Below are 25,079 nucleotides of genomic sequence, written 5' to 3' on the forward strand. Positions count from 1 at the left end.
GCACTTGTAGTTCCCAGCTACTCAGGAGGCTGAGACAGGAGGATTGCTTGAGCCCAGGAGTTTGAGACCAGCCTGGACAGCATAACATGATCCAGAAACAAACAAAAACAATAGAAATGTGTTGCTCTCAGCTTTGGAGACAGGGAAGTTCAAGATCAAGGAGCATCTAGTGAGGGCCCATTCCTCATAAATGGTAACTTCTAGTTGTGTCCTCACATGGCAGAAGGAAGGAACAAGCTTCCTTAGGCTTCTTTTATTAAGGGCACTAATCCCATTCATGAGGATGGAGCCCTCAAGACTTAATCATCCCCCAAAGGCTCCACTTCTGTATACTGTCACACTAAGGGTTAAGTTTCAACATACAGATTTTTGAGGGACACAAATAAATCACAGCAGAAGGTATTAAACAGTGGTTTAGCAGTATGGAGGAATGAATGGACTGGGCAGATACAGTTCAATTGCCAGGTAACATTAAGAGCTCATTTCAATAATAATAGCAGGTAAACATATTGGGTTCTTATTATATCCTAAGCATTGTTCTAAAAGGCTTACATATATCAACTTATGAGCTGGCAATTACCCTTAGGATAAGAAAACAGACATTGTCACTTGTTTGCATCCACATAGGTAAGTGGTGGAGGCAGGAGATGAAGCCAGGCTGCTTGACTACAGAGTGTAGGCTCTTTCTGCTACACTACCAAATATTTGTGAATGACTGAAGGAAGGATAAATTAAGGAAGAGCAAACAATCAATGCTCTCTCCATAGTCTGTGGCTTTTTGTTAAGTCATTTTTGCCACTCATATATCCTAAATGGTGTGCCCCAGATCTTATAAAGGGGACCATGTGTGGAGGAGGAGCTATAGAGGTACAATGTGGCCTAAATATCTGGTAATTTAGGCTTGAATCCCAGCTCTTTTCTCACAAGCTATGTTACCCTATTCAAGTAACTTAATATTTCTGAGTCTCAGTTTCCTTATCTTTAAAATGAGAAAAACATATGCCTTATAGCATTTGTAAAGAAAATTAATAAAATCATGAGCCAGGCACAGTGGCTCATATCTATCTGTAATCCCAGCACTCTGGGAGGCTGAGGTAGAAGGATTGCTTGAGCTCAGGAGTTCGAGGCTGCAGTAAGCTGTGATTGCACCACTGTACTCAAGCTTGGGCAACAGAGTGAGACCTTGTGTAAAAAAGCAAAAACAAAAATCATATATGTAAGCATGTAAACTGCCTGGTACAAAGTAAGATCTCAAGAAAGTTAGTTTTTCTCTTCCTCCAGTGAATTGCCCGGGACTTCAGTACCCAACCCAGAACAGACCCTCCTTTGCACTTGCTGCTTTTACTCCCAGGACTGGCGTATCTGCTGTCAACCCAGTTAAGTCTCCTAGTTCTATCACAGGTGGAGAGGGAACCCCCTCTTGTACTCTACACTTGGAAACCCTGTGCTACTTAATCTTTTCTGTCTCCCATACCCCTTTGCTGTTAGACTTCCCTTAGATATGAGGACCTTCCAGAGAGGGTCCTATGGCAACACCAAACCTCCCCTGCCCACATCAGCACTGAGTCAACTCCGGGGGTTCCCAAACCCAGATGGTGGCCGCAGCTGAGTCTTGCCTCTTCTGATGTGTCCTGTCCTGCCTTAAAAAACTGTCCAAAAGAGGCAGCAAGAGTGCAACTAATTTTAATATCACTTATACAAAATGCCAGACATACGAAATGGTTATCGCAGGGAAAAATTAACAGCACATCACAAGTATACTCCAAAGGATTTTTCCTGGAGCACCTTTTTCTAGGAATACCTGTTTTACAAAGTAAGGCACAGCGTTTTGTATCCTAACGATTAGGCTCAAGGCAAGTAGTGGTCTTTCTTTGTCTTTTTACATTTTTATGATTGTGACACTTAATAAATTGCTGAGCTTCAATTAGGTCTGAACATAATGGGTTCCTAAAAAGCAAACACACAGGTCCCCTGTATGTCCTTTTGATAGCCGCTCATGAAAATCTACGTCTCTCATAATTTGGATAAACTGAAGGCCACTTTGATTTTATATTGCAAATGATAGTAATCCAAGAATTGAGCCTGAATTTTAGAAAACTGTGAAAATCAATTCCGGACAATTGAGTCTAACACACAAACAAATCTTGTATTTTCTTTTCTCGCTCTTTTTTTTTTTTGAGAAGGAGTCTTGCCCTGTTGCCTAGGCTGGAGTGCAGTGCCGCGATCTTGGCTCACTGCAACCTCCGCCTCCCGGGTTCAACCGATTCTCCTGCCCCAGTCTCCTGCGTAGCTGGGATTACAGGCACGTGCCTCCATGCCCAGCTGATTTTTGCATTTTCAGTAGAGATGGGGGTTTCACCATCTTGGTCAGGCTGGTCTCGAACTTCTGACCTCGTGATCCGCCCGTCTCGGCCTCCCAAAGTGCTGGGATTACACGTGTGAGCCGCCGCACCCGGCCTACAAATCTTGTTTTTACTTAACCACTTCCGGCTTCCTGCAAATCAGAAGCAGGAGCCAGAAGCGCGGGAAAAGTTTGCGGGGTCTGCGGTTGCGCAGAAGCCCAGCGGCTGCTGAACCCTGCCTCAGGCACCCTGGGTGCCCTGCCCCGCCGGCGGTGCGTCTTTCTGCTCGCAGAACGTTCTGGAAGTTTGGTAAACCCTGAGCAGTCTCTGAGGACCTGGTGAGCAGGTGGGTTTGCAGCGCTGGGGGATGAGGCCTCGGCAGACCTGTCTCTTCGCGTTTTTCTTTGTTGTTCTCCGGCATAGTGCGCTCTGACTTGCCGAACTCATAGCTTTACCTCAGGGCTTTGGCGGGCGAGGGGAGGAGATCATGCCCACCCTATTTTCTCCTGGAAAATCCGGTGTTGAAAGGGCTCCCTCGGGGTTTTCCCTGTCAGAAGCCCTTTCACCCACCTGCGAGTAAATTTTATTTGCTTTAGGCTTTGTTGGTCACTCCGAAAAGTAAACAATGGTAGAGACCTTGAAGATCCTTGTAGGACGGCCCCTCACTGGACCCGTGAGGAGACTGAGCAGGGAAAGTGACTTGCTGGAGATGGTAGGGCAGTGTGAAACTTAAATTTACAAACACTCTAGAGCTTGGAAAAAACAAAACAGTAACAACAAAAGCCCAGAATACCAGGGCCTTGGAACTGGCAAAGATTTAAGAGGCCATTGGGTCCAAGCTTTTTGTTTTTATTTTTAATTTAACTTTTATTTTAGGTTTAGGAGTCCGTGTGCAGGTGTGTTATATAGGTAAACTCGTGTCACGGGGGCTTGTCCAGATTCTGTCGTCCCCCAGGTGCCCATTAGTGATCGTCCCTCCTCCACCCTCGGGCCTCCCGGACCCTCGCCCCGCGCCTGCCGCTCCCCTCTGTCCCTGCGAGCTCAGCCTTCAGCTCCCGTTTAGAAGCTTTTTGTTTTCAGGTGAGGACGCAGCCCAACCAGAGGTGACGTGATTTGCCCAAAGCCACACAGTCCCTGCTTGGCTGCTGGTCGAGGAGCTTTTCCCCAGAAATACTGAGGAGGCGCTGCCCCAGCCCCAGGTTTCTGATTCATTCCTCGCCTTTAACAGGGACTTGGACACGACTGACCCCAACTTCTTTCTCACTTATTTGTGCACGTGATTACTTTACTTCTCTTAGCTTTAGTTGTTTAAATTGTTTTTAAATCCTATGTATAAAGGTGTGAAGGTTTAAATGAATATTTACATATTACTAGATTTAAATGAATATTTATAGATTACTGACCGACAGACACATACATATCTACATACATACCAGTAACTACTCCAAAAAGTTCTTGTAACCTTTGCATACATGTATTAATAGCTATATGGGTGTATTAGTAAGTGTGTGTAGGGGGAATTATAGAAGTTGAAGCCCTTCCCCCAGCCAACTCACCATTTACTCATTCACAAATCTTTGAGTGTCTACTGAGTGCCAGGTGCTGAGTAACGTAAAACAGAATCAGAATGTGTCCCTGCTCTCATGGAGCTAGTTAACTTGTCGTTCATTCATTCATGCAATAAATGAGGAAATTAGAGAGCAGCTGGTTTCAACTCACCAGGAAGAAATTTCTAATTATTAAAGTTGTTGAAAAGTGTAATGAAATCACCTTGGGAGATATTAACTCACCAATCACTGAAAGTGACTTTCTCTCTTTCTTTTTTTTTTTTTTTTAGACAGAGTCTCTCTCTATCACCCAGGCTGGAGTGCAGTGATGGGATCTCAGGTCACTGCAAACTCCACCTCCTGGGTTCAAGCGATTCTCCTGCCTCAGCCTCCCGAGTTGCTGGGATTACAGGTGCACACCACCACACCTGGCTGACTTTTGTATTTTTAGTGGAGATGGGGTTTCACCATGTTACCCAGGCTGGTCTCGAATTCTTGGCTTCAAGAGATCCACCTGCCTCGGCCTCCCAAAGTGTTGGGATAAGGGTGTGAGCCACCACACCCATCCTGAAAGTGACTTTCATTTGGGTTAGTTGGTTTCTCCATTTTGCTTTGAACTGCTTTTGCATTATTAGTAACATGGATAATATAAACTTGGTTGACATTAAGACATTTATGATTTAGTAAGGACAATGAAATACATTTATAAACAACTGTATTGGGTGAAATATGGTTTAAGTGATCAATAAAGGTATGATTACAGGTGTGAGCCACCGCACCTGACTTTCATTTGGGTTAGTTGGTTTCTCAATTTTGCTTTGAACTGCTTTTGCATTATTAGTAACATGGATAATATAAACTTGGTTGACGTTACAAAATTTATGATTTAGTAAGGACAGTGAAATACGTTTATAAACAACTATATTGGGCAAAATGTGGCTTATGTGATCAATAAAGGTGTAAGGCACATTCTACATAAGGAGAAGTCTCATTTAGTTTGAGGAGATCAGGGATGATTTCTGGAGGAGGCAGAATTCTAATGGGCCTTGAAGTAGGACTTTTAAAATAGACTTTATTTTTTACAACCATTTTAGATTTACAGAAAAAAATGAGAAAATACTGCAGAGTATTCCCACATACCCTATATCCAATTTCCCCCATTGTTAACATCTTACACCCATTGCCCTGTGTTATTAACATATTAGTATGGTACATTTGTTACAGTTAATGAACCAGTATTGCTATGTTACTATTAGCTGAAGTCCGTAGTTTATTCAGATTCCCTTAGTTTTTAACCTTGGTTTTTACCTTAGTCTTTTTTGTGTTCCAGGATCCCAATAAAGATAACACATTACGTTTAGTTGTAATGTTTCCTTAGGCTCCTCTTGGCTGTGACAGTTCTTCAGACTTACTTGATCTTGGTGACCTTGAGGGCTTTGAGAATTACTGGTCTGATAATTTGTAGATGCCCTACTGATGGAATTTGTTTGATGTTTTTCTCATGATAGGACTGGGTTATGGGTTATTGGAAGGAAGACTATATCATATCAAAAGTACATACTATCAACATGATTTATTACTATTGATGTAGGCTTTGACCACTTGGCTGAAGTAGTGTTTGTCAGGCTTCTCTAATGGGCTACTACTTACCACTCGCCCACTTTCTGTACTGTACATACTCTTTGGAAGTAAGTCATATGTGCAGCCACACCTAAGGAATGGGGAGTTATATTTCCTGCCCCCACTGTTTAATATTTTTAGAGACAGGGTCTTGCTATGTTGCCCAGTCTGGAATACAGTGGTTATTCATAGGTGCAAACATAATGCGCTGCAGCCTCAAACTCTTGGCCTTAAGCAGTCTTCCTGCTTCAGTCTCCCAAGTAGCTTGGATTATAGGTGCGTGCCACTGTGCCCAGCTCTGTGTTCCTGTTGTTGATGTTGGAGTATATATACATAAATTATTTGGAATTATTCTGCACAGATTTGTCTCTTCTCCATTTATTGGTTTGTTCAAACATTTATACCAGTGTAGACTCATGGATATTCATTTTATACTTTGGATTATAATGCTATTTTGCTCAAATTGTTACAGCTTTAGTCATTGGGAGCTCTTTCAGTTGGTTCCTCTGCTCTTATGAGATACCCCATCAATGCCATCTGTGTGGGAGTTTTTTGTTTGTGGGTGTTTTTTTTTTTTTTTTTTCCTTGAGATGGAGTCTCCCTCTGTTGCCCAGCCTGGAGTGCAGTGGCGCGATCTCGGCTCACTGCACGCTCCATCTCCTGGGTTCACACCATTCTCCTGCCTCAGCCTGCCAAGTAGCTGGGACTACAGGTGCCTGCCACCACGCCCGGCTAATTTTTTTGATTTTTTAGTAGAGATGGGGTTTCACCGTGTTAGCCAGGATGGTCTTGATCTCCTGACCTCATGATCCGCCCACCTCAGCTTCCTAAAGTGCTGGGATTACAGGCATGAGCCACCACGCCCGGCCTGTTTGTTTTTGTTTTTAAGTACTTTCTTACTTTTTGGCACTATAAAATTCTCTGGACTCATCTTGTATGTTTCCTGTCCCAGTTCTAGAATCAGCCATTTCTCCAAGGAGCGCTGCTTCCTTTCTTGGAGAACGCTATTTAGAAACCAAAATCTGGGTGCTAGGTGTACTTCTTGCTAGCACCCAGGTGCTAGGGTGTCATTTGTTTTAGGCCCTTTCAGCCAACAGAGTAAAGAAATACGTGGTATACTAATCTGGGTATATACACATACAGTCATGCATTGCTTAATGATGGGGGTGTGTTCTGAGAAATGCATCATTAGGTGATTTTGTCGTCGTGAGAACATCATAGAGTGTAATTACACGAACTTAGATGGGGTAGCCTACTAGACATCTAGACTATATGGTATAGCCTATTGCTCCTGGGCTACAAATGTGTATAGCATGTTAATGTACTGAATACTGTAGGCAACCTGCGTATCTAAACATATCTAAATGTAAAAAAAGTAAAATACAGTATTGTCATCTTGTGGCACCACTAGTCATATATGCAGTCCATTGTTGACTGAACAGTCAATATGCAGTGCATGACTGGATCTATAAAATATTTCTGTGTATATTCATCTGTATCTATATTAACTTAACAATGAGTTCATACTGTGACCTCCAATTCTAACTATGGACCATTCTAGCCTTGACAGGTAGGATTAAAAAGAAACCTTAAACAAAAGTATGAAGAATGAAGTTTTAAAAAATGCTATTATGAGCATTCTTGTATAAGTCTCTTAGTACAGATCACATGCATTTCTGTTGAGTATACATTAGGAGTGGAGTTGCTGAGTTACAGGTTACGAGTATCTTCAACTTTAGTAGATAATGCCTGCCAAGAACTGTGAAAAGTCTGAGATTTTTATCCTACTTGCAAGCTAACAAGCTAGCCTGTTACTGTTTTATAGATGCTTGCAGAATATATAAGATGCCTCAGACAGAGACAAAGGATATTTTTAATTCATGGCAAAAGCAGGAATTAAATTAAATCATGGCTTGGATAAAGAAAATGTAGTACATATACATCATGGAATACTATGCAGCCATAAAAAGAAGGAAATCATGTCCTTTACAGCAACACAGATGCAGCTGGAGGGCATTATCCTAAGTGAATTAGTGCATGAACAGAAAACCAAATATCACATGCTCTCACGTATAAGTGGGAGCTGACCATTGAGTACATATGGAAATAAAGATACGAATAATAGACAATGGGGGCTACTAGAGGGGAGAGGGAGGAAGGAGGATAAGGGCTGAAAAACTACCTTTTGGGTACTGTGCTCACTACCTGGGTGACGGGATCATTTGTACCCCAAACCTCAACATCACACAATATACCCATGAAACCTGCACGTGTACCCCCTGAATCTAAAATAAAAGTTGAAATTAAAAAAGAAATTTTACCACTGAAACAACATGCTGTAAGAGCAAAGGTGGTATTTTTCTAGCTTTGTAAGCAGTGAAGATTATTTTATCTAAAAGTTGAAGATATTTTTCCTTTTGGAAAATAATTGGGATGTAACTTCTGGAACCTTTTTCGGTGAATATCAAAGTGTTTCAAAGAGGTTATTTTTCACTATGCATAACGATTAGTTTTGCTTTCTTTGCTTGATTTCAATTGCCTGGCATTAATTTTAGTTTCCATAGCAGCAATAGTAAGCAATTGGCATTGGAGTAGCCAGATTTGCTGCAGGTATCAGAATCTCACCATAGGAAATATTTTAAGTAGCCCTGGTATTGGACTCCTGTACTTTTCTGACACAACAGAATTTGCTAATTTTAAAATGACACACTTAACATTATTAAACATTTTCAGAGCTATTTAAAAACCTGTAAGATGGCTGTGCATGGTGACTCACACCTGTAATCCCAGCACTTTGGGAGTCTTAAGTCAGGCACATCACCTAAGGTCAGGAGTAACCATCCTGGCCAACATGGTGAAATCCCATCTTTACTAAAAATACAAAAAAATCAGCCAGGTGTGGTGGTGCATACCTGTGGTCCCAGCTACTCAGGAGGCTGAGGCACGAGAATTGCTTGAACCTGGGTGGAGGAGGCTGCAGTGAGCCAAGATCACGCCACTGCACTCCAGCCATAGTGACAGAGTGAGAGTCTGTCTCAAAAAATAAATAAAAATAAAACCTGTACGAGTCAGGCATGTGTGTGTGTGTGTCTATATTGTATAATTTATATGCAATAAATTACACTGTATGCTGTGATGTTTTGACACATGTATACAGCTGTGAAACAATTACTACAATCAAGATAGTGACTATACTCATCCCAAAGGTTTCCTTCTGCCTTTTCTGTAATCCCAGTTTTTTCCCCATTATCCCTTGTTATGTTTAATGTTTTTGTCACTATAATTTGTGTTTCTTATATAAAAGAAACTATACAATATGTGCTGTGCTTTTGGGGGCAGGGGTTGGCATCTTTCCTTCATAATTTTTTAGAGTAACTCTGGTTGTTGTGTGTATCAATAGTTCATTCCTTTTTGTGGCTGAGTAATATGCCATTGTATGAATGTATTACAGTGTCCATACCTGTTGAGGGGCATTTGAGTTGTTTCTAGTTTTTGGCTACTACAAATAAATCATTCACGTGTAAATCCTTGTATAGATGTATGCTTTCTATTTTCTTTGATACATTTCCTAGAAGTAAAATGACTGGATGTCATGGTAGGTATATGATTAACTTTTTAAGAAAATGTCAAACTGTTTTCCAACCGGTTGTACCATATACTTTCCAATTAGTAGTGTATGAGAGTTCTAGTTCCTCACATCCTCACCAACACTTGATACTGTTAGTTTGTTAAATTTTAGCCATTGTAATAGGTATGAAGTAGTATCTTGTAGCTTTAATTTGCATTTCCCTAATACTAATATTGAATATCTTTTTGTGTCCTTATTTGCCACTTACATGTCTTCTTTGGTGAATAACCTGCTTAAATCTTTTGCCTATTTTTTAATTGGGTTGTTTGGTTTTTTACTATTGAGCCTTGAGTGTCTTTTTTTGTTTTGTTTTTTGAGACAGTCTTGCTCTGTTGCCCAGGCTGGAGTGCAGTGGCATGATCTTGGCTCACTGCAAGCTCTGCCTCCCGGGTTCACGCCATTCTCCTGCCTCAGCCTCCCAAGTAGCTGGGACTACAGGCATCCACCACCACGCCTGGCTAATTTTTTGTATTTTTAGTGGAGATGGGGTTTCACTGTTAGTCAGGATGGTCTTGATCTCCTGACCTCATGATCTGCTTGCCTCAGCCTCCCAAAGTGCTGGATTAGAGGCATGAGCCACTGCACCCAGCCAGACATAAGTTTTTAACTTAGATGAAGTCCAGTTTATCAATTTGTTTTCTTTTATGGATTGTGTTTTTGGTGTCATACTAAAAATTATTTACCTAACTCAAGGTCACAATTATTGTGTCCTATTTTCATCTAGAAGATTTATAGTTTTATGTTTTACATGTAGGCCTATGATTCATTCTGAGTTAAATTTTGGGTATGGTATATGGAATGGATCCAAGTTCATTTTCTAAAACATACTGATATTGAATTGTTCCAGCACTGTTTGTTGTAAAGACAGTCTAGCTCAATGTTTGTCAATGTTGTTGATCTTTTCAAAGAACTGTTTATTTTCTTTATTCTATTTTTATTCCATTTCTGCTTTAATCTTTATTACTTCCTTTTTTCCCCATTGCTTTGGGTTTAATTTATTCTTTTTTTTTTTTTTTTTTTTTTTTTTTTGAGACTGAGTCTTGCTCTGTCGCCAGGCTGGCGTGCAGTGGCGTGATCTAGGCTCACTGCAACCTCTGCCTCCTGGATTCAGGCGATTCTCCTACCTCAGCCTCCTGAGTACCGGGGAATACAGGCGCATGCCACCACACCCAGCTGATTTTGGTATTTTTGGTGGAGACGGGGTTTCACCATGTTGGCCAAGATGGTCTTCTGCCAGACAGTTTTTCTAGATACAGCTGTGACTCTCCAGATTGTCTGATTGAAAGCAGGTCTCTTGACCTCATGATCTGCCCGCCTCAGCCTCCAAAAGTGCTGGTATTACAGGCATGAGCCACTGTGCCCAGCCTCTTCCTCTTTTAATATAAGATGGAATAAGGTATTAATTTGACATCATTCTTCTTTTCCAGTTTAGCCTCTCTCTCTCTTTTTTTTTTTTTCTTGAAACAAGGTCTCACTCTGTCGCCCAGGCTGGCTAGTGTGCAGTGGAGCAGTCATCTCAACTTCCCCAGGCTCAGGTGATCCTCCCTCCACAGCCTCCCGAGTAGTTGGGACTAGAGTCGTGTGCCTCCATACCCAGCTGATTTTTGTATTTTTTGTAGAGATGGAGTTTTGCCATGTTGCCCGCGCTGAGCACAAACTCCTGGGCTCCAGCAATCCACTGGCCTTGGGTCCCCAAAGTGTTGGGATTACAGGCATGAGCCACTGCACCCGGCCTAATTTAGTCTTTTAAAGCTATATGTTTCCCTCTAAGTATTCCTTTAGCTACATTTCATAAATTTTTATATGTTTTGTTTGTTTTCACTCATTTCAAAATATTGCCTAACATCCATTATGATTTATTCTTTGATCTATGGGTTACTTAGAAGTGTGTGTTTGATTTCCAAGTATTTGTGGCTTTCCCCCCAATTTTTAATTGATATTAATTTTTAATTCTATTGTGGTTTGTATGACTTTAGTTTCATGTATTTTGGAGCTCTGTTAGATGAATATACAATATATAAGGAATATATATATCAGGAATAAATACATTGTTATATATTCCTGATATATTGACCTTTTTATCATTATAATCTTTCTTTGTCTCAATTTATTTTTATCTTAAAGTCTATTTTGTTTTTTTATCAATATAGCCACTCCAGCTCTCTTATGGTTACTGTTTGCATGATGTATCTTTTTCCGTTCTTTTACTTTCAACCTATTTGTATCCTTGAATCTGAAGACAACATATAGTTGGATTTTGGTTTGACTGTAACATTTTATCCATTCACATTTTAATGTAATTACTCAGTATGGCTGACTGCTATTTAAAAATTTTTAAAATTGAGATATAAGTCATGTGACATTAAATACATTTTAAAATGTACAAGTCAGTGATTTTTAGTACATCCACTAATGAGGTACAACCATCACCACTATCAAGTCTGTCGTTTTGCTGTTTAGTTTCTAGGTGTCTCATGTCTTTTTTGTTCCTCTGTTCCTTCTTTACTACCTTTTTTGTGTTATATGAATATTTTGTAGTAAACCACTTTGATTCCTCTGACTTTTAAATTTTTTCTGTTATTTTTCTTAGTGCTTTCTCTGGATACTATAATATGCATCTTAATTTATTATTTCAAATTAACACTAATTTAATTATAGAAAAATAGAGAAACTTTGCACCAATATAGCTCCATTTCCTCCCGATATACTCACATGCACACATACGTGCATGCACGCACACACACACATACACACACACACACACTTGACCCAATAATATAATTACTGCTTTATATATTCATCTTTTAGAGAAATTAAGAGAACTGAGGAAAATACATACTTATTTAGTCTTACATTTATGCATCTATTTACCACTTACAGTTCTCTTCATTCTTAACGTGGATGCAAGTTAACATATGGTAGCAATTTTCTTTTGGTTAATGGTTGTGTGGTATATGTTTTCCCATCCTTTTACTTTCACCCTTTTTATATAGTAGTTAAAGTGTTTTTATTGTAAGCAGCATATGGTTTTTCCCTTGTCATTTGGGGCAATCTTTTCTTTTAGTTGTAGAATTTAGTCTTACATGTAGATACTAATGTATTCGGGTTAATATGCCATGTCACTATTTGTTTTCTATTTGTCCCTCAAGTTATATGTTCTTTTTTCTCTCTCTTTCTTGCTTTTGGACTTCTGAAGTGTTTTTGTTTGTTTGCTTGCTTTAAATCTGTTTTTCTCTTACCGAGTTTTCTTTTAACCATAATTTGCTGATTAACTCAGAAATTACAAAATGCATGATTGACTTATTGAGATCCAGTATAAGTGAGTACTTCTACCACTTCAAGGACCTCAAGCACCTTAGGTACAGTTACCATCATGTCTCCTTTTTTTTGCTATTGTTGTTGTATATTTTAATTGAACATCTATTTTATACTTCATTATATATTATTGTTCTTATTTGTAGTCATTCTTGATTTAGAGTTACCCACGTATTTATATTTCTTATTTCCATTAGTCTTCATTTATTCTGGCATCTTTGTGCTTCCATGTGGGATCATTTGCCTTGTGCCTGAAGAACTTCTCCTGGTATCTCCTTTAAGTGTGGGTCGACTGATGATGAAGTCTCTGGTTTATTTTTGTCATAAAATTTTTCTTTATTTTTCCTTCATTTTAAAAACATATTAATTTCAGCTATGAAATCCTATGTTGACAATTGTTTTCTTTCAGTACTTAAAAGTTATTATTCAGTTGCCTCCTAGCTACCATGTTTCTATTGAGAAGTCAGTTTTCAGTTTACCGTTTCCCTTTAAAAATAATACACCTTTTCTTCACTGGCTCCTTTGAAGATTTTTTTTTTTTGGTTTTCAGTTTTACTTTGTTAATCTGTTGCTTAGTTTAATCTGTTCAGATTTATTATTGCTCTTGAACCTACAACTTGATGTCTTTAGTCAATTTTGGAAAATTGACTTGGCCACTCTATTTTTATGTATTGGTCCTGCTCCATTCTCTTTTCTCTTTCTCAAACTTCAGTTATCTCTGTGTTAGACCATTTCACAAGCCTAATAATGCCTTGTATGTGTATTATGCTTTTCTCTGTGTTCTTTATCCTTTTGCTTAACCTACCTCAGTCTGGATATTTTCCTCTGACCTACATTCCACACTTGTGTGTAATATGCTCTTTAGCCTATCCACTGAATTGTTTCCAATTTTGATATTTTTTTCATTTCCAGAATTTCCATTTTATTTACTTTTACAGTTTCAAATTTTCTGCCAAAATGCTCCAATTGTCATATATTGCTTTGAACAAGTTAATCAGTTATAGTCTGGATATGACAATGCCAGTACTTCAGTCTCCCCTTGGTCTCTTCTTTACAGTCAGCTTTTCCCCCTTGGTTTTCAGTCTGTTCTTAACTCTTTGTATGCCTGAGTACTTTTTTATTGTGTGCTGGATGTTATGATTGCAAAATTGTAACACTAATTTGTAACCTGAGGCTCTGGATGATATCTTCCTGCATATGGAATTTACTTTTGCTTCTGGCAGACAGTTTTTCTAGATACAGTTGTGACTCTCCAGATTGTCTGATTGAAAGGACAGAAACAACTGGTTCAGGAGCCCTTGCCAGCCTCTAGAGAAATCCCAGAACACTCAGTCCTGACACATTAATACCCTGCACAGATCGGAGACTGCTGGCCACGCAGACTCACCAAGCCACAGACTTGTCTTCCACAAGCATGTTCTTACATCAGCCACGAAGTGACCAAGCCACATGTACTAAGGGTTGAAATCAAAGATATGTACAGGGTATTAAACAAATACCAAGGGGAACAGTTAACTTGAATACAAGGTCAAAATCAGCCAGAAGTTCTACGATCCAGTGCTGATATCAGATACTAGCTTCAAGGACAGTTTCTTTTCAAAGGCTTATTCCAGATTTGTGATATATGCATTTGCCAGGGACAAATTTATACTTCTGAATTAACCAGTGCAGCAAAAGCTATGCATCTGCTCAAGTCTATTTAGAAGCATTTGTGGTGAACAATAGAGGGGCCCAATTTGTCATATTCCTGCTTGCTAATCCACATCTGCTGGAAGGTGGACAGCGAGGCCAGGATGGAGCTGCCGATCCACACTGAGTACTTTCAGTACTTTCGCTCTCAGGGCGTAATGATCTTGATCTTCATGGTGCCAGGTGCCAGGGCAGTGATTGTCTTCTGCATCCTGTTGGCGATGTGCGGCTACATGGTGGTGCCGCTGGACAGCACTGTGTTGGCGTACAGGTCTTTGAAGATATCCACATCACACTTCATGATGCAGTTGAACGTGGTCTTGTGGATTCCTCAGGATTCCATGCCCAGGAAGGAAGGCTGGAACAGCACCTCCGGACACCAGAACTGCTAGTTGCCGATGGTGATGACCTGGCTGTCGGGCAGCTTGGAGCTCTTCTCCAGCTTTTTGTCATCAGCTGTAGCTGTTGTTCTTACCATCTTCTTTCTGTGAGCCGTACCCTTGCCCCCAGTCTGGACCTGATCCAGAAGTTTGGCTAACTTTTCTTGATTTATGCTGTTGGTTAATCTGAAGCAGAGAAGGTCCTCCAATTTCAGTGTGCAGCAAGAGCAAGATGGCTGCCCAGGAAGATTTCTTAAATAAGAAACAAAACCCACTAACCATAAATGAAAAAAATTGATAAATTTGACTACATTGGAAATAATAATTTGTGTGTATCAAGAATTACCCTAAAGAAGGAGGGGAGACAAGTCACAAACAGGTAGAAAATACATAGCTGACAAAGGACTGATACCTATAATATATAAAGAAATCCTACAAATGTATAAGAAAAAGAAAAAACTAAAGGAAAATGGGCAGAAAACAAGTGGAAACGTGACTTCAGGGTTTTCAGTCTCAATGAAATTAGAAAAGTAGCAAATTTAGAGCACAGTGAGATTCCATTTTATGCTACTAAGTTTATGGTGATTTTCTTTCTTCTCACCTCAGTTATGTATACTATAAACTTTAGCATGCTGAACTTAAATGCAATTTTATTTTACTGTATACCTGGTTGCCACTGTATGATGCATTGTTGTTGTTGTTCTGCAGAATACTTTTCCTTCTCTTAGTGCAGTGGTTCTTAAAGTGTGGTCCCCAGACCAGAATCATCATCATCACCTGTGTACCTCTTAGAACCGCACATATTGGCCAGGTGCAGTGACTCATGCTTGTAATCCTAACACTTCAGGAGGTTGCGTGCGGGTCGCTTGATGCCAGGAGTTCAAGACCGGCTTGGCCAACATGGGGAGACCCCCCCACACACACCCATCTCCACAACAAGTTAAAAAAAAAAATTAGCCAGGCATGGTGGTGCATACCTGTAGTCCTAGCTACTTGGGGATCTGAGGCAGGAGGATTGCTTGAGCCTAGGAGTTTGAGGCTAGGATTGCACCACTGTACTCCAGCCTGTGGGTCAAAGAGTGAGACCCTCTTTAAAAAAAAAAAAAAAGATGCAAATATTTAGGTCCCACCTCACATATTCCATATTTGAGATATAGTATTTCCCTCCATAGTAGAAGGCAGGTTTGCTTACAAAAGATTGAGGTTTCCTAAGCTCTGGGTTTCTTTCCTATAATGCAACCCACTGTGTGTGCAGATGTCATCTGGCCTTTGTCCCATCACCCTGTGGGAATTGGGCTTGAGGAACTAGTGCAAGAAAATGATACTGTGGCTATACTTCTGTTGCTTTGAGTAAAAAACTGTCCTTTGTCTCTGAGTCTGTCTTTTGTCTGTATAAATGAAACTCTGGCAGGCTAACTTTTTAGCTTGCAGGTAGGATAAAAACCTCAGACCTTGCATGTTCTTGATGCAAGTCCTCTTTCTTTAAAGTTAGTGTGCTGAAATGGGAATCATTGATTTGATACTTGTTAATGGGAAGCATAGTATTGAATAAGCTAAATGTATAACAAGACAGATACTTTTTCTGTTGTCAAATTTTGATGTTCAAATATTCTTTAAAATGTCTCCAGTACCCTAGTTTTAGTTCCATCTTTAATTTACTTATTCATCAGATAGTTCTTGGTATTCTTTTTGTTCTTAATTTTCTCAGATTGTTGCACCATTAGAAGCTAGGTTGATCTACAGACAGACAGATGGCTGAAAGTGGAAACGAAAAAATAAAATGGACAACCACCATTATTATTAGCTCATCTCTTAAGGTAAAGGGGCATTTGGGCCACTGATCTTTAACTTAAAAAAATTAAAAGCAGCTTTCATATGGAACAATATTTTAAAAGTTTCTTAGCTTGATTATCCACAATTAGTTGTGGGGAGCAGGAAGTACATAAGCTACATGTATTTTAAATATAAATGAATAGACTTTTTGCGTTCATTTTCAACATCCTGCTTCCTTAATTCTTTGAAGGTTGGAGATTTTCTAAAGTTCTTTTTTTTCTTTCTGTAAGCACTCTAATGGAGATGTTAAGGAATTCCAGAAACAGTAAAGATATGCAGATATATATTAGTTAAAGCGTTTTGAGAGCTAAAGAACCAGAAACTGATATTCTAGCCTTGGCAGCATTGGAATGAGACTGTTTCCTTACAGTTTGGAGAGGGGGAGAGATGGAAAGTTGAATGCCTGAGAGTAGGTGGTCAGCTCACAACCCTCAGCTCGCAAGACTTCTCCATTGCCCTAATATTTATCTTATGGACACCAGCTGATGTCTGGAATGAAGGGGCAAGAAATGATTGTTCCATAGTAAGGTGTGGTTTTATGGTTTTTGTTATATTTTGTTTTATACTTTATTGTGAGTCTATTTTCATAAATTATATTTTTACAAACATTTACCCATTTTATAGAGGCTTTTAAATGTATTAAGTTGAACTTTATGAAATTTACATTTCTGTGGTGAAAAGTTTCATATTGTCATTCTTTAAATTTTCTAATAAACTGCCATTAAGTGCCCCTTTTCATTCCTGTTTTTACTTAAATTTTCTTTCTTATGAGTGATGTGCTAGACATACTAGTTTTTGTTTTTTGTTTTTTTGAGATGGAGCTTCGCACTATCACCCAGGCTGGAGTAGTGGCACAATCTTGGCTCACTGCAACCTCCGCCTCTCAGGCTCAAGTGATTCTCCTGCCTCAGCCTCCCAAGTAGCTGGGATCACAGGTGCCTGCCACCACGCCAGCTAATTTTTGTATTTTTAGTAGAGATGGGGTTTCACCATGTTGGCCAGGCTGGTCTCGAACTCCGATCCCCACCCCCACCCCAACCTGCACGATGGCTTCCCAAAGTGCTGGGATTACAGGCGTGAGCCACTACACCTGGCTGACATAATACTAGTTTTAAAGATTATTAATAGATGTTACATATGCAGGAAGGAGTATTGTATGGATTTTATTTTGGATGCTGGTATAAACAAAGTTAAACAAGTGTTTTTTTTGTTTGTTTTGGTTAAGTGTTCTTTTTACTGCACTATTATTCAGAGACTTTAATATGTTCAAATGCATTGTAAAACCCCAAAGAGAGATGAAATAATATTCAGCATTTCCCAGTCTTATTTCAGTCAGGAGCATCTTTTAATATCTAATAGGACTAATATTCTATGAAATGTATTTTGAAAAATCTATACTTAGCTTCCTGGTCATTTTGATGAATCAGCTCTTGGACTTACCTATTGTTTTCTCAATTCAATACTTTCTAATTTTACCTTCATTTTTTTTTTTTAGCATTCCATTATTTTATTCTTTTAGTTGGTTCCTCCTGATAATAGGATATTATTGAAATTCATTGGCATGATATATATGGGTGCTCATGATCTGCCAGCAATTATTCCTAACATTGTACCTAAATTATCTGACTTGTATATACTTTACCCACTCACCGTATAAGAACCATACCTTTAGGTCTGAATGCCTTTACCTTTGTTACTCTTTCTGTTCATACTCTTCTCATATTTGTCTTCTTCCTTCACTTGTCTACTTAATACACTGCTTTTTATTTTAAAGATTTGACTCAGATTTTTTATTATCTTATGTGTTTGTTTTTTAATTAGACAGGGTTTCACTATGTTGCCCAGGCCAGTCTTGAACTCCTGAGCTCAAGCAATACATTGTCTTGGCCTCCCAAAGTGCTGGGATTACAGGCCTGGGCCACTGTGCCTGGCCCTGTTTGAATCAAATTTTAGGGAGTTTTCTTAACTCATGTTTTTTACATTTTTAAACATATCTTCCAGTTCTTTGCCAAAATTCTTAAGCTATGTTTCATCTCCTTGATCATAATAAACAGGCTGTTTTAAGGTGTGTATTTGATAACTTCACTACATGCATCCCCTGTGGGCCTGTTTCTGTTTTCTATTGTTTCTGATAGTTTTCTTTCATGGAATTGTGTCCCTTTGTATGTCTGATTATTTTTTATTGTATGTTGGAATTTGTATTTGAAAAATTGTAGAAATAATTTGAAGCCTAGAATAATGCTATCTTCCCCTTGAGAGGTTTTAATTCTGTAAGAAAATTAAATTCCTGATGCCCTAAGTAGGGTTGCCAGATAAAATACAGGACACTCAAGTTTGAATTTCCAGCCAGGTGCGGTGGCTTATGCCTGTAATCCCAGCACTCTGGAGGGCCAAGATGGGTGGATCACTTGAGGTCAGGAGTTTTGAGACCAGCCTGGCCAATATGATGAAACTCCGTCTCTACTAAAAATACAAAAATTAGCCGGGCATGGTGGTGTGTGCCTGTAATTCCAGCTACTTGGGAGGCTGAGGTAGGAGAATCGTTTGAACCCAGGAGGCAGAGGTTGCAGTGGTCCAAGATCAGGCCATTGCACTCCAGCCTGGGTGACAGTGTAAGACCCTGCCTCAAAAATAAAAATAAAAATAAAAAAATATAAATAAAAAGTTTGAATTTCAGATAAACAGTGAATTTACTATAATTATGTCCCAAATATTGCATGGAACATACTTATACTGAAAATTGCATTGTTTGTCACTCATTCACATTTAACTGAGTGTTGTTTTTATTTGCTAAATCTGACAACCCAACTCCTAAGGCATCTCTTTTATATGATGAATTAAGTTGTATCCTGTACATCTAGAATGTTGAATTAAATTGTCTCCTGTACATCTAGCTATGGGAGAATTGACAAAATAGTCACTCAGATCATTTTCTTTGTTCCGTAATTCAGATGAGGAGACCTGATTGAGAAAGGTTGCTCTAGAGAGTGTTTCTACAAGGTGCTTGGCAGTACTAGTAATTCAGTTATCACCTTAATACAATTTCAGGGATTGAAATGGTTTGAAGCTGGGCTATAGTCCCTGTGAGAACTGTTCTATTTTCGTCAAAAGATCTGTTCAGCCTCTCTTCTGCCTCTTTCTGAGCTGGCAGATGCCCTCAGGGAAAAAAGTGGCCTAAATGCTTGCTCATATATTTGAATTTCTGTATAGATGTTGACCTTATAATTTTTTACTATCCTGTTAGCTCTCTGGTGTATTCAAGCAGATTTTAGAAGATTGTCCAGCTTTTCTAGTTGCCTTCAGCAGGCGGGTTGGCCTAAATTACTTAATCTGCCATTGCTGGAAGCATTATATAATTTTAAAACAGCAGAAGAAAAGAGCCACAGTTAAATTGTAGGTCAGGATCTGTCTGACACAAAATACTCTTTAGAAAAGAAGGTATTTTATACATAATTTCAGCCTGTGTGCTTAAAATATACATGTTCTGAGGCAAAATAGAAAATAAAATTAATCTACCTAAGAGATTTTTATCTGTCTGGAAACGATCAAGTTTGAGTTTTATTTATTATTTTTTTTTAATTTTTAGTAGAAACAAGGTCATGCTACATTGCCCAGGCTGGTCTCAAACTCCTGGGCTCAAGTGATTCACCTCAGCCTCCCAAAGTGCTAGGATTACAGGTGTGAGCCATTGTGCCTGGCCAAGTTTAAGTTTTATCCTATCAGGAAAAACTATTAATCCTAGATTTTAGTATTGTGGGAAATATGATTTAATTGCCTGGGTGGAATAGGAAATGAGGTGATATTTGAAATGGTTAGTATTAAAACCAAGAGTCCTATAGCTGTTTTCTTACATGTTTTCTGACTCACCTAAGGCTTAAATCATTTTAAAAGTATACTAAAGTAACTGTAATGTAAACTGATGAATTGTAAAATTGGTTGTCTTCTGTGATGGTATTGTATATGTCTGGCACTACGTGGTTCTGTCAATTATTTAAGAAATAGACAGCCACCTATTTTCCATAGTTATACATTAATGCATGTCAGAATCCATCTCCAAGTTGTATTATTATTATTATTATTTGAGACAGGGTCTCACTCTGTCACCCAGGCTGGAGTACAGTGGTGCAATCACGGCTCACTGCAGCCTTAACCTCCCAGGCTCAAGTGATTCTCTCACCTCAGCTTGTGAGTAGCTGGGACTACAGGCATGTGCCACCACGCCCAGCTAATTTTTTGTATTTTTTGTAGAGAAGCAGTTTTGCCATGATGCCCAGGCTGGTCTTGAACTTCTGGACTCCAATGATCCACCAGCCTTGGCCTCCAAGGTCTTCGTGGCCACCATGCCTAGCCTCCAAGTTGTTTGTTTGTTTTGTTTTTTGAGGTAGAGTCTTGCTCTGTCACCTGGGCTGGAGTGCAGTGGCACAATCTCAGCTCACTGCAACCCCCACCTCCCAAGTTAAAGTGATTCTCCTACCTCAGCCTCCCAAGTAGCTGAGACTACATGCATGCCTCACCACACCCAACAAATTTTGGGCTTTTACCATGTTGGTCAGGCTGGTCTCAAATTCCTGACTTCAAACGACCCACCCACCTTTGCCTCCCAAAATGCTGGGATTTCAGGTGTGAGCCACTGCCCAGGTTGTTTTTTAAAATGAAGTTTGCAGCTGGGTATGGTGGCTTACACCTCTAGTCCCAGCTACTTTGGGAGGATTGCATGAGCTCAGGAATCTGAAGTCAGCCTGGGCAACAAAGTGAGACTTCATCTGTCTCTAAAAAAGAGAAAGTTTACATTTGCTCTGGTTTATACAGTTTTTTAATGCTGTCTTTTCTGTTCCTAAGTAACATAACTGTAGTACACAGCTCACTCCCAAACTTGAAATACATGTTTTAGTAGAAGCAAATGTTTTTGCATTTTTTAAAGCTTTTTCTCCATGGAAAGCATATTTATTTCTCTTTTGATGATCATATCTTTAAGCGGTAGTTATAAAATAACCTATTAAACTTTTAATGTTTTCTTTAGCTTTAATAAAATTGTAAGCATGCTTTAAATTTGTATTTCTGAATTTTTTTAAAGAGTTATGAAGTTGCAACTGCCCTAGAAAATCGAAGCCACAAAGTTCGATATTCAGATTCAGTGGAAAATGGATCAATTATATTTTCTCTTTCTGGTACAGTATATTTGCTCACTGCCTTAAGTTTCTTATGAAATATGTTGGTATAAATTCTAATGCCTTCATAGTTCCGTAACCATATAATAAGCTTAAGGTGTTATCTTTTGGGAGGGGTAAATGTGTAAAACTTAGTTACTACAAACTCAGTGCATATGGCCAATTCCAAAATATATTCCCTTTTAGATTACAGTGGTTAAAATGAAGCTGAACTAGTGGAGTCTGATAGAAGATGGGAAAAAAATACTTGCTTTGGAACTGAGATGAAAATAGAAAAAGCCACTTACCCAACAATCTATACTTACATGAAAGTATTACTTATATTAAGAGGCCACAACATTTGTCAAAACTGATATACAAAAAAAAAAAAAGTTTTTCATCAATTTGTATAAGAGTTTGCTGGATATAATATAAATATTAACTAAAAGAATCATGGGGACAAATAAATGTTCATGAAATGACAACTGGTACAAGTGTTAGTCATGGACAAAAGTCCAGTAAGGAATTAGATTAGGATAAGAGAAGGCTGGGGAGATGGGAAGGGGGAAGCTCCACCTTTGCTTGAGAAATGGCAGAAGTGATTTTTAAAAAGGTAGAGGTAAAGGATTTTATCTGGAGGGTTGCAAATAGACTTCTCTTCTAGCAGTTTTGGAAGACAAGCACTTTCAAAAAAGCTCCTAGAATAGATCTCCAGGCTGAAAGTGGTATAGCCTCAAATTCATTCTTCTGGTTAAATACAGAACCCTCCAGGGAGAAATAAAATACTTGGTGAATATTTGCCTTGGCTACTTTATATACATGATCTAATTTAATTCTTCTGACAAATCTAACAAAAAATTTACTCCCATGTTACAGAAGAGGAAACTTATGTTCAGACAGGTTATGTAAGTTGCCCAAGTTTACTCAATTAGTATATAATCACAGTCACTTTCCTCAGACTGCCTCCCACATCGTTTGAAGAGCTATAATCGTTTCCCTTTAGGACCATTCTTAATGGCACACTGTTTCAGAGATTGCAGATATCTGCTGAGTGTATTAATTTATATAATTCTTTTTTAAAATTTTTTATTTTTTGAGACGGAGTCTCGCTTTGTCGCCCAGGCTGGAGTGCAGTGGTGCGATCTCTGCTCACTGCAAGCTCCACCTCCCGGGTTCACGCCATTCTCCTGCCTCAGCCTCCCAGGTAGCTGGGATTACAGGCACACGCCACCACACCTGGCTAATTTTTGTATTTTTAGTAGAGACAGGGTTTCACCATGTTGGTCAGGCTGGTCTCGAACTCCTGACCTTGTGATCTGCCCACCGTTGCCTCCCAAAGTGCTGGGATTACAGGCGTGAGCCACTGCACCCGACCGAAGGCTTAAGACTCTTTCTTTAGCTGATTTCCAGCTTTTAAAAATAATTATAGGAGCTTCTTGGTTGCTGAACACATGCAGGTGTCTGGAGGGTGGCAGGCCCAGAGAAGGCATTGAAGCTCCCCATGTACCTTTCCACATACCTAGCCCTATGCATATCTTCATCTGTATCCTTTGTAGTATCCTTTATAACAAACTGGTACATATTTTAAAAGTATAACATGAAAAATTAACTTTTTAAATGTAATTCATCTTAACGAAAAACTACCCAGTATCTTCATGTGGACAATGCCTTCATCTAGGAAAAAAAGAAAAAGTAGTTACTGATCCGTAAAAGTTTTTCTCTTATTTAGCACAAGTCATTCTTTTATACAGAGCACTTCAAAGAACTACCTAAATCATTCTGTTGTATAGGAATTTCATTATAGTAATTTCTACTCCTTATGAGTTTAGGGCTTGGACACATATGGTATACTCACAGCTATTTTGGTTGATTCTGAGTTTATAACAAAATTTGATCTCTGTGACAAAGTGACGTTTTATATTCAATTTACCTTTCCTAGGAGTTGCATTTTTATTAATGGATACTAAGGAATGTATTCTGTCAACCGAAGAAATATTTCTAGCCAAAATTGAGAAATTTATTAACATTCACCAAAATAGTTTTTTGGTTTTGTCTGCTGCCCTCCATGGGCCTGAAGAATGGAAACTGATGTTCAGAATTCAGCAGAGGTATGGAAGAATAGCATTATAGATGTATTTTTCTTATATTGTATTTATTTCAGTTCTTAAATCTTTTAGCTGAGTTTTGTTTTGCTAGATGATGAACACTGTGATGTTAACCTATCAAATTTAATGAAACATGGGCCAAAAAGGTATTCTATGAATCGAGTTGACAGGGTTCATGATGTTTCATGGGCTTCTCCAAGACCAAGCCAAAAGTGAACAGGCTTTTAGTCAGTGATGTCCTGGCTATAAAGCCATCTCAAATCCTCTGTGGAGTAAGGCAGGGCATGAATTGCATAGACAAATAACAAACAATAGAGATTTGTCTCTTCTTTCTTAAGAGAACACATGTCAGTAAGTTATATGATCTGTATAACATGAATTGTTTTTCAGATTCCTGGGTCGTAACTTACGAATACTTCCAGTACACAACACAGTAAATGCTATTAATCTTATGTGCACTATAGCAAAGGTGAGGCACCTGGGGAATATGACGCATACACATATACATTTTAAGGTTTTTAACTTCCAGTTGTCACCCTTTTGAGCAAGACTGGCAAATATCTTGCTTCTGTTCCCCTGAGGGAGTTGCTGTTTCAGTATGCAACTTTTTCCCAAGCCTGAACTAAGTCTCTCAAGTCTTTTCAATTTACTTCCAGTAGCCACTACCATTTAAGACTCATTTGGGGCCAAAAGAGCATTTGGTTGGCCCTATTGGTTACTTATATCTTCATTCAAATTCTAAAGTTATAAGAGTTGGTCAGATTGCAGTCATGAACTGTCAGAGTACAAGCATACTATCTTATGGAATGTCATCTACCAATTGTCCACTTTCTTTTCATGCTTTTTGTCCTCTGCAAAGTGTGCCCAGACACCTGAAACCCCCTAGGCAGACTTAGGTCTTCCTTACTTTTATACTTGGAACATATCCCCATTAAAGCAATTTTTATAGTATTCTGCTTTTTGGCTTGCATGTTTGAAATTCCTTGGATAGAAACTAATTATTTTCCTGTTGACTACTCTAGTAACTCACACATAGTGTTTAGCACAAAGATGATCAGATTTGCTGAAAGAATGAAAGTTAGGTATTTTTAAATGTGACCTTGTAAAAATATCTTATTTCTGTAAATAATGCTGCATCTTCGTTTGTATCTTCTTGCAGACCACCTCCAAACCATACATAGATAGCATTTGCTACAGAATGATAACAGCTAAAGCTTACATCATTGAGCAAAGTCCTGTTTGGAAAACACTTCAGAAGATACAACTGAATAGTGATTCAGTTAACCCAAATTAGAGTACCAACTTAATGCTCTTCTCAAAGAATGTGAAAATAATTAGGCCTGTTAAATTATAATCAAATATCTATTTAAAGACATTTATGTTAATTTGAAATAATAACATGTATACAATTAAAAGTGATTTATTTTAGGAATTTCACTGTGAAATTTCTTTAACGCTGTTTAGCAAAGGATT

At 38.8% G+C, this 25,079-nt stretch overlaps 1 protein-coding gene across 3 annotated transcripts; it reads left to right on the forward strand.

The window, feature by feature from the left end:
- Nucleotides 1–2,554: 2,554 nt before the first annotated feature.
- On the forward strand, nt 2,555–25,038 carry LOC105510287 (chromosome unknown open reading frame, human C1orf146). 3 transcript variants are annotated; one of them, XM_011939973.1, is made up of 7 exons: nt 2,555–2,688; nt 9,478–9,575; nt 16,230–16,338; nt 21,429–21,522; nt 23,441–23,609; nt 23,997–24,075; nt 24,766–25,038. In XM_011939973.1, exons 3-7 carry the CDS (start codon nt 16,273–16,275, stop codon nt 24,898–24,900), a joined length of 543 nt encoding a protein of 180 aa, XP_011795363.1. In that variant the 5' UTR covers nt 2,555–2,688; nt 9,478–9,575; nt 16,230–16,272; the 3' UTR covers nt 24,901–25,038. The 3 variants fall into 3 exon arrangements, with proteins under 3 accessions (XP_011795363.1, XP_011795362.1, XP_011795364.1); XM_011939974.1 differs by lacking the exon at nt 9,478–9,575 and adding an exon at nt 19,941–20,165 and having other exon boundaries at nt 2,672–2,688; XM_011939972.1 differs by lacking the exon at nt 9,478–9,575 and having other exon boundaries at nt 2,580–2,688.
- Nucleotides 25,039–25,079: the final 41 nt, after the last annotated feature.

The sequence above is a fragment of the Colobus angolensis genome, unplaced genomic scaffold (genome assembly GCF_000951035.1).
Source record: "Colobus angolensis palliatus isolate OR3802 unplaced genomic scaffold, Cang.pa_1.0 Scaffold186, whole genome shotgun sequence".
NCBI classification, from domain to species: Eukaryota; Metazoa; Chordata; class Mammalia; order Primates; family Cercopithecidae; genus Colobus; species Colobus angolensis.